Source organism: Triturus cristatus, chromosome 3_1 (assembly GCF_964204655.1).
Source record: "Triturus cristatus chromosome 3_1, aTriCri1.1, whole genome shotgun sequence".
Lineage (NCBI taxonomy): Eukaryota > Metazoa > Chordata > Amphibia > Caudata > Salamandridae > Triturus > Triturus cristatus.
In genome coordinates, this window is record NC_140583.1 from 1,178,131,567 (window position 1) to 1,178,147,654 (window position 16,088).

The 16,088-nt window shown below is 52.2% G+C and overlaps 1 protein-coding gene across 4 annotated transcripts in view; it reads left to right on the forward strand.

The window, feature by feature from the left end:
- DDX25 (DEAD-box helicase 25) overlaps window positions 1-16,088 on the forward strand; it is a 3,162,033-nt gene that overhangs the window by 2,428,715 nt on the left and 717,230 nt on the right. For 2 of the 4 annotated variants that reach the window (XM_085646106.1, XM_085646108.1), the window contains one exon: window positions 4,594-4,653. The exons of the other annotated variants lie outside the window; for them this stretch is intronic. In XM_085646106.1, coding sequence (XP_085502232.1) covers window positions 4,594-4,653 — 60 coding nt within the window. The remainder of the gene's footprint in view (window positions 1-4,593; window positions 4,654-16,088) is intronic. 4 annotated transcript variants of the gene reach the window in all.

A 16,088-nucleotide genomic window follows, 5' to 3' on the forward strand; every position in this document is an offset into this window, starting at 1 on the left:
GTTTCCACAGAGGTATGGTCACCTACACTGTGGCAGATCTCGTCGTTATTCGGAGGGGTGTACGCCCCTGCAGTACCACTCTGGAAGGCCCTTTTTGCTGTTTGCATTGTGGGTTTAACTCCTGGGGGTCCTCTGTTTCTGCCCCCCCAAGGTCCTGTCCTTAGCACTAGCCCCAAAATATAATCTGCTTAGTCTAAACTCCTGCTCCCTAGTCAAACATCATGCTGATGTTTGACCTGATACTGGATGAAGCCCTGGATGCCCTTTTTTTTTAACCGAGATATGTTTTGTCTGATGATAATGTGGCTGAACTGGGCTTGCCGCTTCCCCCGGGTTTTAATATCAAGATGCTCAACAGAGGGTCTAGTGGGGGTGGCATTGCAGTCATTTTTAAATCCTCCTATTCGTGCTCCATTGTGAGGGAGTCCCTCGCTGGGTGCGAAGCTGCACACTTTGGGATCTCTTTTAATGCTAACTGTACCTTGTCGGGCCTACTGATCTATCGACCGCCTGGACCTTCCAAAGAGTTCAAATTGGCTCTTATTGACGCTGTAGGGCCTTTAGCTATGAGAGCAGCAAATTTCAGTATCTTTGGGGATTTGAATTTGCATCTGGATAATCCTCAGAATGCTGACATGAGTAACGTTCTGGCTGATCTTGAGGCTTGCCAGGTAGTCCAACTGGTGCAAGGACCTACACACTCAGCTGGCCACTTGTTGGATCCAGTCTTTACTAAACTTGCTCTCCTTACTGTTTACTCTCCCGCCCGATGTGCTGGTCGGATCACTACCTCATAACGATGTCACTCTCAGGGGTTGTGCCTATGAGCACGGTGCCTCAGAAACGCATACTTAGGCGCCCTTGGCATAAACTTAATATCGCGCGTTTTCAAGAGCTTCTTTTTTCATCCGTGCCCAGTCTTCCAGTAGATTCTGACTCTGCCGATAAATCATTGTCCGACTGGATCTTTGGTGCTCTCGACTCTTATTCAAGTAAAATGGTCTAATAGTTGCAGTACCAAATCTAGTCCTTGGTACAATGCTACGCTCACCTCCATGCACAAAGAGTGTAAGAGGTTGGAGAGAGCATGGAGAAAGAACTACGACCCTAACCTGAAGAAGCCCTATAACATAGCAATTAAGCAATATCATAGGTCTATCCAGTCGAAACGGGCCACTTACTATGCGGAGGAGATCAAGAGTAGTGCAAATCCATCTAAAAGTATCTTTTCGATACTGAAAGAGCTGAAATCATCAACAGCCCTGACTGCTTCTCCGATATCATCTGACGAGCAATACGATGCTCTTGCCTCCTCCTTTGTGGAGAAGGTGGAGAAGATCTATAAACCCTTCCCTCAGGTCGTGTCAGGTTTTGTCCCCGTGGCTCGGCCTCCTACTACTTACACTCTGACTACTTTCCCTGCCATCTCCCAAGAGATTTTGTCTGTGTAATGTAGTAAAGTCAAGTCTGGTTCCCCGTCCGATCCTCTTAACCCGGCCTATGTGGTGAAAAAATTACCTGTGCTCATTCCTCTGTTGAGCCATGTGATTAACTTATCACTCTCTACGGCTGTTGTACCGAGCACTTGGAAACTTGCTAGGGTGGTCCTCCTGCTAAAAAACCTAACATAGATGCGTCCAAACCGGAGAGTTTCCGCCCCATCGCCCTCCTGGCCTGGGTCTCTAAAATCTCTGAGGTCTACGTCAATACCATCTTGACTGAGTATCTGGAGAAAAATAACATACTAGACCCCTCTCAGAATGGTTTTCGTCTGGTCACAGCACAGAATCTGCCCTCCTTGCTGTCACCGAACATCAGAGATGGGCCTTGGATGAGGGTTGTACTTCGGCACTGATACTGCTCGACCTCAGTGCCGCGTTCGACACGGTTTCCCACCAGATCCTATTGCGGCGCCTGGAGGAGGTGGGACTAGCGGGTGCCGCCCTGGACTGGTTTGCCTCCTTTCTTTCCAGGAGGACCTTCCAAGTCGCCGCCTCTCCCTTTGTTTCTAGACTTTATGCCACCAAGCAGGGGGTACCGCAGGGCTCGGCTTTGAGCCCTACCCTCTCCAATCTGTATGTTCAACACTGGCGATTGTGGCTAAGAACAGAGGGCTCACTGTAGTATCGTATGCAGACGATACTCAGTTGGTAGTCACAATCTCCGATGACATTACTCGGGATGCTTGTAAGTTCCGTAGCGATCTTGAGGCTGTCTCGGAGTGGATGACTGCCAACTGTCTCCAGCTCAACGCCAGGAAGTCTGTGGTACTACTGCTGGGGAGAGACTCAGAACTGTGGAGCGAGCACTGGTGGCCTGCCACCCTGGGGTCAGCACCTGCCCCTAAACAGGTTGTAAAAAACCTATGGGTTTGGTTTGATACCGCCATTTGCTTTGGAACCCAAACCAAGAAGGTGACAGGGACTTGTTTTGGGCTATTGCGGGGGCTCAAACCTCTGCTGGGCTTTTTTGATCAATCAGACAGGTTATCGCCCAGGCCTTGATCTTGTCAAGACTGGACTATGCCAGCTCCCTCTATCTGGCCGTCAACCAGTCTGAGATTGTCAGACTACAAAGGGTCTAGAATGCAGTGGCTCAAGCTCTCCTCGGCCTGCCGAAGAGGTGTCCTACTTCTAATGTCATCCGTTGCCGCCATTGGCTGCCTGTGGTCAAGCGTCTAGAGTTCAAGGCCCTTTGCCTTACTTTTAAAATTCTTAATTTCTCATCTCCATCTATTCTGGCCAATTTGCATACTTTTTGCACCCCCTCCCGCCAACTTCATTCTATGGGGCAGAATATTGTGGCTGTCCCTAGGGTGAGGAGGCTCCGTGCTGGAAGGCGCTCCTTCCGTGTGTTGGCCTTGATACTCTGGAATGCGCTCCCCACGTCTATTCGCAGTATAAAGTCCTATTTGCCGTTCCGTAAAGCTGTGAAAACATTCCTCCTTTATAAGCTGTCTTATTTGTTACAAGCTGTGCAGTTTTCTGTTTTCAGTGCCGGGAAGCCCCTTGGCTGGGGCAGCCGTGCACTTAATAAGTCACCATAACATAACCAATACCAACAATACGAACAATACTACCAATACCACCACCACCAGCAATACCACACCACCACCAAACCAATACCACCACCACCAATACCACCACCACCACCAATACCACCACCACCAATAACACCGCCAGTACCACCACCACCAATACCCCCAACCACCAATACCCCACGACCAATACCTCCACCACCACCAACACCTCCACCACCACCAACACCACCACCACCACCAATACCTCCACCACCACCAATACCTCCACCACCACCAATACCTCCACCACTAATACTAGCACAACCAATACCACCACCAATAGCACCAACAATACGAACAGTACCATCAATACTAACAATACCACCACCAATACCAATATCACCTCTACCAATACCGCCACCAATACCACCACAAATGCCGCCAGCACCAATGCCATCACCACCACCAATACCACCACCACCAATACCAAAACCACCACCTCAGCTCCTCTCGCTCACTAGTAATAGCAGGGGCACTGTACGAGGCCAGAGCTGCAGCCAAAACCATCCCTCCCTGCCTGCCATAGAGCACAGCCCACCTTGCACCAGGAGGTGATGCCAGGGCCCTACTCAGAGCCGGACTGGGTACCAAAACCGGCCCTGGCAAAGTGCTCGGCCGCCCCCTCCCCTCCCTCGCGGGAGGGGGGGGGGGGGTTGGGGGTGCCGCCGAGCTCTTTGCCCGGGCCGTTTTCGGCCGATTTTACAGCTATGCTGCAAAACCGGCCCTGTAACAAAAACGGCCCCCAGGGGCCCAAACCCGGCCCCCACCCGTGCGGCGCACTGGGGGATTGCCCGGTGCCCGCTACGGCCAGTCCGGCTTTGGTCCTACTACAGCTGTAGTGTTGTTATTAGACCAAAGATAGCAATGACATTATGCAATGCTACACTGCACACACAAATCACAGAGAGGGCAGGAAATAGCCCCCCTCCCTCCCGCTCTTACTCCTGAGCCGCAACAGTGTAATCACAGAGCGAAAGGTGTTGGAGCGCTTTGTTAGTGTTTATAGTTCGGATCATATGTAACTCTCACATCACACTTTGGGTCTGTGTAATATACAGCACTTGCACATCATCTTCAGTGTACTATTTATCCCTACTTTGACGACGTCACAGACCGGTCTCTTCCATTTACAATCTAACAAGCGGTCGAGAAGGTCCTTTATTGCAATGCAATAGGTCTCGCATTTGTGAGAGTTTAAGCTATTAGTATTGTAAATGACAATGCCTTTTGTTTGTTTTAAAACCCAAAATATAAATAAAAGGCAGTGTCATTTACAATGCCAATAGCTCAAACTCCCATGAATGTGAGACCTATTGCATTGCAAATGCTTGTTGTTTTTGGTCATTGGAATTAGTCTTGCACTCTTAAGGAAACCATGCCACGCTTTTACTACTAGTTCTATGTTTTAGAATTAATGAATAGGAGTTGGGTGTCTTTCTTGAAAGGCGAGTGGAAGAAGAGAGTCCGAATTGACACACTAAATATTATACCTCTCTTCTGTCTTGGTTTCTCAGGATAATCTCTATTTTCAGCCTGGAGGCCTACTGAAGTTCCGAATGCAAAGACATGTACTTGTGAGTCTCATAGCATATCTGACAGTGCTCTGTATTTATAGATTTCATGAAGTGTTAGCTAAACAGTTTTTGTCATGTAATCAGTATTCCAACCCTTCACTGCAGGCACACATACTTCTCGTTGATGTTTTTTCCATAAGTTCCACTCTCGATCTTTGCCACACACTAACTAGCTTAGCTATGCCTCTTGCGTCCTATTTGCATTCTGATCTTTGTAACCATTTATCCTCCAAGGACACAAATGCCCTGACAGACGTTTTTCATGTACACTGTTTTTCGGAATTATTTGTGTTCAAAGTGACCCACACCTCATGACTGACCCTTGCACCGAAACTCAGGACACAGCACATATTTTGCTGACGCTATCTTTTTGCCTGCTTTCGCTTGTATGTCACAAAATGGAGTCTCCCTACAAGAAAAAGTCTGGAGTTCAATTTCTATTTACACATGCCTCCCTCTAGTCGATTTGTCAACTTATTCCAGATGGACATCATTGTCTTCTATTGTTTCTGGTATGGAGGTATGCTGTAGTTGCATACCTATTGTACCTATCTTTTCGACCCCCCCCCCCCGCTCCCCAGCAGTATGTTACTATCACCTGAAAGTAACAACAACAAAGCAAAATGAACACTATTATGGGTAATTGAGCCTTAAGAAGTTCTGATGGCCATGCAAACCATCCTGAAAACCAGGCAGTGGATGCTTTCTGCTCAGTAGCCATAACATCCCTTAGAGAGTGTGAGGGATGTCTAGCCTTGATGAGGGTGCCATTGTCCTCATCATTCCCTGACATGTGGGTATAAGAAGAAAAGCTGATCTTGATCTTGGCACACACCGTCTTTCAACGGCGGTCAGCATGTCTAGCACCATTCTGTTTTGTATAACAGTTATGCGCCTGGCTCTGAGTTCTTCTCTGATGGCACTGAATCCATCCTCAGTACCATTAGCCAGTACCATTAATTCATATCTGGTTTGCTGCAACCATCGGGTGTTGGCTATTGCCTGGAAGGCAGGCCTCAATCCTCCCGGAGAGATGCTAGCAAACCAGACGTCCGCCTCCGTCCATAGCTTGTAGTCATCCAGTACTGGCTCTACATCTAGAGCCAATTGTTGGCATACCGTTGTTTCCATTGGTGCACTACGGCATGCTGACAAGTTAGAGCATACTCATGCACCTGTTATTACCGTGTATTGGCACTATTAGTATTTGGGAAGTTAATATGGCCAGGGAGCATAGGCCTTCCCAACTGGGTGGCAACATGAGTTGTGTGCTGAAGTTCCACACACCCAAGAGGTGTCAATTAGAGAGGCAAGGCCTTTCTGTAATGATTGTACATCTAGTATTGGTGCACAATTTGCGTTTACCCCAACCATGACTGCCCTATTACCTCTGAAACATATCAAATACTTTTTTTAATATAATTTTTATTGGCATTTATGGTAATTATCACAGTACGATACATGCATTTCCAGACAGCTGGTGTATGGTTACATGGCCGGTAGCAGTCAACTTCAAATTATCGAAATCAACGGCAATAAACATGCAAGCTGCCTTCCCCAGAGTGCAATGCGTTCCTGCTAGTAGTTCTCCCGCCTTCAACAATCTTTGTATATCGACTACGATGCTATAGGCCCATTATAGCAGTGTATACTGTGGGGAGTCTCGAAGTCTGGCGTTTGTATCTTCACTGTTGCCCTACCAAGCCCTATATGTGTCACATTTATCTCAATATAAAGCCATGAATGCAAAGGAATAGGAAATTATCCAATACAACAAAAACTTTAGGCATCTAGAAAACTTAGATGTCTATCACAACTTAAGCTCAACTAGAGCAACTAGGGGTCCACTATCCATGAAGTAGTTCACTGCAGATCTTTTCCTGGCTGAGGGGGGAGCGGCTGATCACTGGCGACCCGGACACCTCCGTAGGAGGGGGTGCGAGGAGGCAAGGAAGGGGATCCAGGAGGGCCGCGGGGGTTGAAAGAAGGGGGGAAAAGGGGGAGAGGACCAGAGAAACCACCCAAGGCACCCCCGTCTCCCAGTGGGTCCATTCTCATCTTGTCCACCTGGCTTCTCTGTTATTCAAGCACTCAGTGACGTCTGGGCCTGCACTAAGTTATCTATCTCGCGGTATGTCAGTGTCTGAGTTCTCCGTCTGCACGTCTGAGTCAGTTACATTATGTGCTTCCCACGCCTTCAGTATGTCGGCCCACGGTTCTGCTAATGGCTTACGCCGTTTCATGACCCTATCAAACATATCAAATACTCTTGATGGGGTATTATCGGTAACAGCTTTGAAGTTGAATGAAAATGTGTATATTAGTAGCAAATGTTCTACTATTCTGTATTCACACATGTCTCCCAATAACAATGGTACCCCACTTGTGTGGCAAGGCGTTTGAGCCTAGACACAAAACACCCCAAAACATGACCTTCGAAAAGTCCTATTTCACCCAACAGAATGCCTGTTTTTCTGCATTGTGGCTAGCTGTGGATTTTTGGCCCCAGCTCAGCGAAACCTACCAAACCAGCACATTTTTTAAAACTGGATACCAGGGTGGGATGACATGAGTGGCTCTCACCAAGATGTTTTACACAAAAATCAAAGCTCAAATGTTCCCTAAAAAACAAATTTTCTGTGAGTAATATTCCTGGAATCTGCAGGCAGCCACAAATTTCCTACCACCCAGCATTTCCCCAAGTCTTCCGAGAAAACCGGTCTCTCATTTGTGTGGTTAGGCCAAGTGGCCGTGAAACGTAGACACATCACATTTTTCCAGTGAAAAACAATATGTTTTTTGCAATGTGGGTAGCAGTGGATTTTGTCCCCACCTCAGCCACCACCTAAGGAAACCTACCAAACTAGCACATCTTTGAAAACTTGACACCAGGGGAAGTCCAGGATGGCATGACTTATATGGCTGTCCAGAATCCCATGCAAAGCTCAAACTTTGCCTTAAAAAAATATTTTCCCTGCATTTCTGTGAGGAAAAGTCCTGGAATCTGCAGGCAGCCACAATTTTCCTACCAGCCAGTATTTCCTCTAGATTCCCAAGACAAATGGTGCCTCACTTGTGTGGGTAGGTCAATTATCCGCAAAACGGATGGGCGCCAAACGCAACTTAAACGCATCACTTTTTTCCACTGAAAAACAGTGTGTGTTTTTGTCAATGTGGGCAGGTGTGGATTTTGGGGGGGCTGGGGGGGGTTCAATCAATCAATCAATACATTTGTAGAGCGCGCTACTCACCCGTGAGGGTCTCAAGGCGCTGAAGGGAGGGGGGGTGCCGCTATTGCTCGAATAACCAGGTCTTGAGGTGTTTCCTGAAGGTGAGATGGTCCTGGGTCAGTTGTAGGTGTGCGGGGAGGGAGTTCCATGTCTTGGCTGCCAGGTAGGAGAACAATCTTCCTCCAGTGTTGGTTCTGCGAATCCGTGGGACGGTGGCGAGGGCGAGGCTGGTGGAGCGGAGCTGGCGGGTGGGGGTGTAGAGCGAGAGGCGGTTGTTGAGGTATTCGGGGCCCATGTTGTGGAGCGCTTTGTGTGCGTGGGTGAGCAGCCTGAACGTGATCCTCTTGCTGACGGGGAGCCAGTGCAGGTTTCTCAGGTGGGCGGATATGTGGCTGTGGCGAGGGATGTCGAGGATGAGTCGTGCGGAGGCGTTCTGTATGCGCTGAAGACGTTTCTGAAGTTTGGCTGTGGTTCCTGCATATAGGGCGTTTCCGTAGTCCAGTTGGCTGGTGATGAGGGCCTAGGTGACCATCTTTCTGGTTTCGGTGGGGATCCACCGGAAGATCTTTTGGAGCATGCGCAGGGTGTTGAAACATGAGGACGAGACTGCGTTGACTTGCTTGGTCATCGTGAGGGAGGAGTCCAGGATGAATCCCAGGTTGCGTGCGTGGTCCGTGGGTGTCGGTGCGGTGCCCAGCGTCGTGGGCCACCAGGAGTCGTCCCAGGCGGATGGGGATTGTCCGAGGATGAGGACCTCCGTCTTGTCCGAGTTGAGCTTCAGACGGCTGTGCTTTATCCATTCTGCGACATTTCATTCCGTCCTGGAGGTTGGTTTTGGCGGTGGATGGGTCTTTGGGGATGGAGAGTATCAGTTGGGTCTCGTCTGCGTAGGAGATGATGTTGATGTTGTGTTTGCATGCGATGGTGGGTTGGGCTGAGTGAGGAGCCTTGGGGTACGCCGCAGATGATCTTGGTGGCCGCGGAGGGGAAGGGAGGGAGGCGGACTCTCTGGGTTCTGTCGGAGAGGAACAATGTGATGCAGTCCAGGGCCTTTCCTTGGATCCTAGTGTTGTAGAGGCGGGTTATTAGGGTGCGGTGGCAGACTGTATCAAAGGCTGCCGAGAGGTCCAGGAGGATGAGAGCGGCTGTTTCTCCGTTATCCATCAGGGTCCTGATGTCATCGTGGCTGCGATGAGGGCGGTCTCGGTGCTGTGGTTGGCTCGAAATCCGGACTGGGACGGGTCGAGCGAGTTTGCTTCGAGGAATGCAGTCAGCTGTTTATTGACTGTCTTCTCGATGACTTTAGCCGGGAAGGGGAGAAGAGAGATGGGGCGGAAGTTCTTGAGGTCTTTGGGGTCTGCTGTGGGTTTCTTCAGAAAGGCGTTGATTTCTGCGTGTTTCCAGCTGTCAGGGAAGGTGGCTGACGTGAAGGAGCTGTTTATGACGTTCCGGAGGTGGGGTGCGATGATGGAGTCGGCTTTTTTTTTTTTTTTTTGAAACCTTTATTGCAGAAGTCAAAAGAGATACAAAAATGGGCCTACAACCTTCGGGCCGGCCGCTAGCAAACAATAAGAGCATAGAATACAAGTGGGAAACACACGCTGCAGCGTGAGAGAGATCACAGGAGTTGGAAAGAAAAAACGTTGGCGGCCACACCGTCCGGACCCCCCAGATGGCGGTTCCATTTTTATGTAAGAAATAACAAACAAATCCACAAGGCAGCAAGAAGTCGAAGCAGCAGTATGAGCTCCCCTGGGGAGGACCCTACCGATACACAGGAAGAGCGGGGGGGGGGGACAAGCCGGAGCGGAAACAAAGTGGACTCAGTACCCAGAACCAAGGAGACAAGGAGACTAGGGAGACGGGGCCAGTGCCAGATCAGGCGTCAGTGGCGGGGTACAAATTCCGCCACGGTAGGAGTTCCAGGGGCCCCATACTTTCACCCATTTCCCAGGCTTACCTCTCGCGACATACACCACTTTTTCCCGAAACATACACCAATCCATGTTATCCTTCCATGCCGAGATCGTTGGCGACCTCTGGGAGCCCCACAATTGCGCTATGTCACGCTTGGCCACCATATAGCCCAGAGTCACCCACCACGTCTGCGGCACTGAGTAATCAGTCGGCTCCCACACATTTAGCAGACACCTCCTCGCCTCAGGAAGCAGCGGCACATGTGTGACCGCCTGCAACACCGCATGCACACCACGCCAGAATCGCGCCACCTCCGGACATTCCCACAAAATATGGACGAAGGTCCCTAAGGAACCACACCCACGCTTACACAACCCATCCACGGAATATCCCATACGCATCAGACCCGGCCCCGTAACATAGACCCTATGGAGTATTTTGAGCTGGACGAAGCGAAGGCGGGCCGGTATGGCCACCTCTTTCGGGGAGGCCACCGCAGACACCCAGTCCTCGTCGTCCAGCTCCAATCCATCGGCGACCCACGCCTCACGAAGGCTAGTCAACAGTCCCGAGCGATCGTTGATGAGTTTTTTGTAAATCAAGGAAATCGTGCCGTCCGGCACATGCCCATCTAGCACTCTATCTTCCAGAGGGGAGTACTCCGGGATGGAGGCAACATCCGGGAATACGGAGACCAGCGCGTGACGGACCTGTAGATATCGAAAGTACTCCCTGTCCTGCAACTGGAATTCCGCCTGCAGCACATGGAACGTTTTGAATCCCCCCCCTCGTCCAGAGATCTCCCACCCTGCTGATGCCTATCATGTCCCACTTCTCAAAGCCCTTCGAGGTCCACAGGGAGCCCAGCCGCTCAGACGCATACAGTGGCGTCGCCCGGGTCAATCGATCCTTCCACCCCATCGCCAAGTTTGCCGCGTGCCCCACCCGTACCATGACCCGCGTAGGGCCCGTCAGACGCGCGTCGAGCGATCGAGAGTAAAGCGCCCGATTATAGTCACCACCCGGCAGTAATAGTTTATCCATCTCAAAGGCCAGGTTTAGAGCAGGCCCGTAAAGGCCGTGGTTTATCGCGGCCAGCTGGGAGGCCCAGTAGTACCGTTTGATGTCTGGGAGGGCGACCCCCCGTCATACCACGGGAGTGTCAGCTTCGCAAGGGCGATACGCGGCCTCCCATCCCAGAATAGGTGGCGCTGCAGACTCTCCACCTCGCGAAAGTAGCGCGCCGGGACAACGTCCATCGTGTTCTGTAAAGCATATAGGAAACGTGGCAGCGACATCATCTTAAACAATGCCGCACGGCCAAGCGATGAGAGCGGCAAGCGCCTCCAACGCGCCACGTCCTCCTTCAGGCGCTGGAGGGGGGGGAGCAAATTTTGTTTATATTGGGCCTCAGCGTCCAGGGTGATAAAGATACCCAGGTACTTAAATCCCTGCGGAGCGACCTGGATAGGGCAGCCCCGCGGTAGGATAGGAGTCTCCCCGGAGAGGACATACACACAGGATTTAGCCCAGTTGATGACTAGGCCAGAATTGCGGCCAAAGGAATGCAAAACATCCACTACTACAATCAGCGATTTACGCGGGGAAGCAAGGTATAAAAGGATATCATCTGCGTAAAGGGATACGCGATCCTCATACTCAGGGGTCCAACGGAGACCACGAATGGAAGGATCCCACCGCAGCCACTCCGCCAGGGGCTCCAAGGCAAGCGCGAAGAGGAGCGGCGACAGCGGGCAGCCCTGCCGCGTACCCCTGCCCAGCTCAAACGGAGCCGACACTCTACCGTTCACCACCACCTGCGCCAGAGGTCCGGAGTATAACAGTTTCACCCAACCAATGAATCCCGGGCCAAAACCAAACTTCGCCAGCATCGCCCAAATATATGGCCACTCAAGCGTGTCGAACGCCATAGTGGCGTCCAAGGACGCCAAAATGGCCGGCTCTCGTATGAACGGGACCCGCGCGTGCACCCCATGCAATCGCCGCAGATTAAGCGCGGTGTTGTGATGAGGGATAAAGCCGGACTGGTCCTGGTGAATCAGATCGCACACCACGCTAACCAGCCGATTAGCCAGCACCTTGGCGAGAATTTTGGGCTCCGCATTCAACAGAGAAATGGGCCTGTAAGACGTGACCCGATCCCGCGGCCTCCCCTCCTTATGAATAACCACGATAGTGGCCAGACGCTGGTCCAGCGGGAGGGAACCCGCCGAACGGGCCGCGAGGAACATAGCACGGAGATGTGGCACCAGCGTATCCGGTCGCAGCTTGTACAATTCGATGGGAAGGCCATTAGGACCCATGGCCTTGCCGGAAGCGACCGAACGTATGGCGAGGGCAATCTCCTCAGATGTAGGGGCGGCGTCCAACGACACCTTATCCTCTTCCGAAAGGGAAGGCAGCGCAATGTCCCTGAGCAGAGCATGGGAATCCTCTTCCGAGCGGGAAGATACCGGGGAATACACCCCACGGAAATATTCTGCGACGCAATCAACAATTTCACCCGGATCAGTGACACACACACCATCCAATTTCTCAATCGACGGGACAACTCGACTCGCTCTCTCCTTTTTATCCAGCCACGCAATCAATTTACCAGCCTTATCACCCACATCATACAGTCTCCCATGCTGCTCTCTACTGAGGCCCCTGGCTGCCTCCGTGACGAGGGCCTTGTAGTCCGCCTGCTTGAGTCGGAGAGCATGTAATTTGTCGTCCGTCACCCCACATTCCAGATCACCCTCCAACTCAGTTATCTCAGTTTCAATACGGGTCACCTCCTCCCGCCCGCGCCACCGGGAATGGGAAATAAGGGACAGGGCCTCCCCCCGGATTACCGTCTTAAACGCCTCCCACAGAGAGACCGCAGACGATACAGATCCCACATTATCTTCAAAATACCGCTCAAGAGATTTAACCAAATCTGCGCGAATTGTGGGGTCACGCAGGTACCAGGGATTGACCGGGACCACCCTCCCCTCCCCCCTCGGGACAATGTCGAAGTGCAGCAGGAGCGGAGAGTGGTCCGAAATACCCCGCGCCAAATGTCGTACCTCCCCAACCCTCCCCGCCTGTGCCGCTGGCATCAGAACATAATCAAGCCTTGAAAGACTGCCATGAGCCCCGGAATGAAAGGTGTACTGTATCTGCGTAGGGTGTTTCAGCCGCCAACAATCCACCAGCCCCAATGTATCCAAGAGGCCGGACAACTACGCTTGGGCACGGGGGAGATCCCTAGGAGGGTGACGATCCTCAGTACCGGAGACTACAGCGTTAAAATCTCCCCCAACCACTAGAATCCCCTCCGGAAGGCCAAGGAGGAGGCGTCCCAGATCAGCGAAAGTGGTTGTTTGCAACCCTGGCGGGACATAAACCGAAACTAAAACAATCACTCTACCCTCCAATCTACCCACCAGAGCCGTGTATCGTCCCCTGTCATCGTGGAACACCTCATCCATTTCCAACGGGAGCGAAGTTTTAACCATGATTCCCACGCCCCTCGAACCAGAGGTGAAGCCCGAGTGGGCTACAAGGCGATAGCCCCGTCTATTCATAGCACGAAAGGAGTTTCCAATGAGGTGTGTTTCCTGCAGAAATACTATATCGGGAGAAATACGTTTTAAAAACTGCAGGACCACACCCCGTTTTATCCTGTCCCCCAGTCCATTAACATTCCAGGACAAAAGACTCAGTCCCCTACCCCCCATCATAGCCGAAGTCGAGCCATCTCCCCCCAGGGAGCACTGTAGAAGTAGCACAACAATACATCTGCCTTGTGGTACAAATAAACAATACCCAACCCCAACCCAACAGCCCCAACAAAACTCCCCCCTCCCTGCACCCCTGCATGAGCCCAAACAGCCCCCCCAACTTGCAGTGTGCCTGTCGCCCCTATGTAAATGAAACTACTAAGACCCCCTAGAGGAGGAGGGAGAACCCCCTCGAGACCCAGCACAACCTCCCATGGAGGGGAAACAAGGCACAATAGGCAGAAGACCCTAAGCATGGCCAAAAGTGGCATCATCCGGGGTGAGCCACGGTGTCAGTACCTCAGACCCGGTCCGGTGAGCGCTCACCTCCCGTCGCCCCCCTCCATCCCGACCATGTCCCCCAGTCAAAGTGTCCAACCAGTCCCCGGCCATGTCAGGACGGTCAAAAAAGTGAGTGCGACCATCCGCCTCCACCCGCAGCCTGGCTGGGAAGAGCATGGCATATTTTAGGTTCATGTCCCGAAGCCGCCGCTTGACACCCAGGAAACTCAGTCTCTGCTTCTGGACCGCCTGCGTGAAGTCAGGATAAAAGTTCACCTCCATGTTTTCCAGCTTAATTGGCCCTTGCAGTCTGGAAGCTTGCAGAATCGCATCCCTGTCCCGAAAGTTAAAAATACGGACAATAAGAGGCCGCGGAGGGGCTCCGACCTTCGGCCTGCCTCCGGGAACTCTATGGGCCCTCTCCACCGCAAAGAATTTGCTCAGCCCCTTAGGCTGGAGATGGGTAGAGACCAGGTCCTCCACAAAGAGATCCGCCGCCGACTCCTCCCGTCCCTCGGGCACTCCGATAATGCGAATATTATTCCTCCGGGCCCTGCTCTCGGAGTCCTCCAGGCGCCGATCCAGGAGCGCACTAGCCTGACGGAGCCGATGCACCTCCGTCTGAAGGGCCGCTACCTCAGTCGTGAGGCCCGACGCGGTGTGGGCCAAAGAGTCGACCCGGTCATTGGTCTTAGAGAGATCGGCTCTAACAAGGTTGACATCGATGAGGACCGCGTCGAGTTTATGTGCCAAGGTGTCGAATTGCTGGCCCACTGAGGTCTTCATCTCAGCAATGGCGCCCATAACATCCTGCAAAGTCAGATCCGCAGGCAAATCCGGGGCATCCGAGGGGCACTCGGAGGACTTGTGCGATCCGCCGGGAGACCCCTTCGGGAGGGTGTAGCGGTCCATAATGTTGGCCTGATGCGCGGTGCCACGCCGGGTAGACTTGGCCTTCAACCGATCCCCATCCTGCTTCGTGGCCATCGTCGTGTGGCTTGCGCCCTCACCAGCTACGCAGTGGAGAGCAAGCAATCAAGGCCGAGAGCCCCGGGGGTCATCCCAGGACGGCAGAGCGGGCCACCGCAGGCAGGCAGGGTCTCCCAGCGAGGCCACCCCAACACAAAGAAGCGCCGTAATCCCTCTTGCGATGAGGGCAGGGGGAGTCAAAAGCGAAAGTGAAAGTGCGGGGTACGCGACTCGCCAGGCCCAGCCCACCGTTGTTGTTCACTTCGCCACTGGGTTACCCCCAAACTCGAATCCGGGGTCAGGAGGGAAGTAGGCCGCAAACTTCGGTCGGTGCTCACCCCGGCACCCGGGGTCCGATTCAAAAACGGAAAACGGGTACCACCTCGGCTCAGGCTCACCGACACAGTCCCCTCAACCGATTCAGGAGGAAGGCAGGATAAACGTAGGAGGTTGCGGAGGTCCTCGGGAGCCTCGCACCTACGTGGCCATCTTGGTTGTGCGCTAGGCTCCTCCGATGGTGTCGGCTTTGTTGAAGATATGATGAGGGCATGGGTCGGAGGGGGAGTGGATGGTGTTCATGACGTGGGTGGTGTCTTCAGTGCTGATGGGGGGTCCATGTGCTGAGGGTGGTGGTGGGGGTCGTTGGTTTGGTGGCTGGAGGCGGAGTCTGGGGTCCAAAACTGTCGTGTATATCTGCGATCTTGCGGTGGAAGAATGTGGTGAGGGAGTTGCAGAGGTCTTGCGACGGTGTGATGTCGTTGTTGCTGGCGCTGGGGTTGGAGAGCTCTTTGACTATGCTGAAGAGTTCCTTGCTGTTGTGGGTGTTGTTGCCCAGGGGTTCAGGGTGGGGTAACTGTGACTCTCACCAGAATTTTTCTGTTTACTGGGAAATCCCCTGCAAAGCACAAACTTTGCCTAAAAAGACACATTTTCCTTACATTTCTGGGAGGAACAGTCCTGAAATCTGCAAACAGCCACACATTTCCTACCACCCAACCAACGTTCCCTCAAGTCGTGTGTGAAAAACAGTGCCTCACTTGTGTGGGTAGGCCAAGGAGGCGTTTCATGATAGGGGCCAAACCCAGTATAGACACGTCACATTTTTCCACTGAAAAACAATGTTATTTGTAATGTGGTTAGTTGTGGATTTTGGGCCCCAGCTCAGCTGGCACCTAGGGAAAGCTACCAAACCAGCACATTATTTATAAAGCTAGACACCTGGGGGAGTCCAGGTTGGGTGACTTGCGTGGCTCTCACCTGTTTTGTT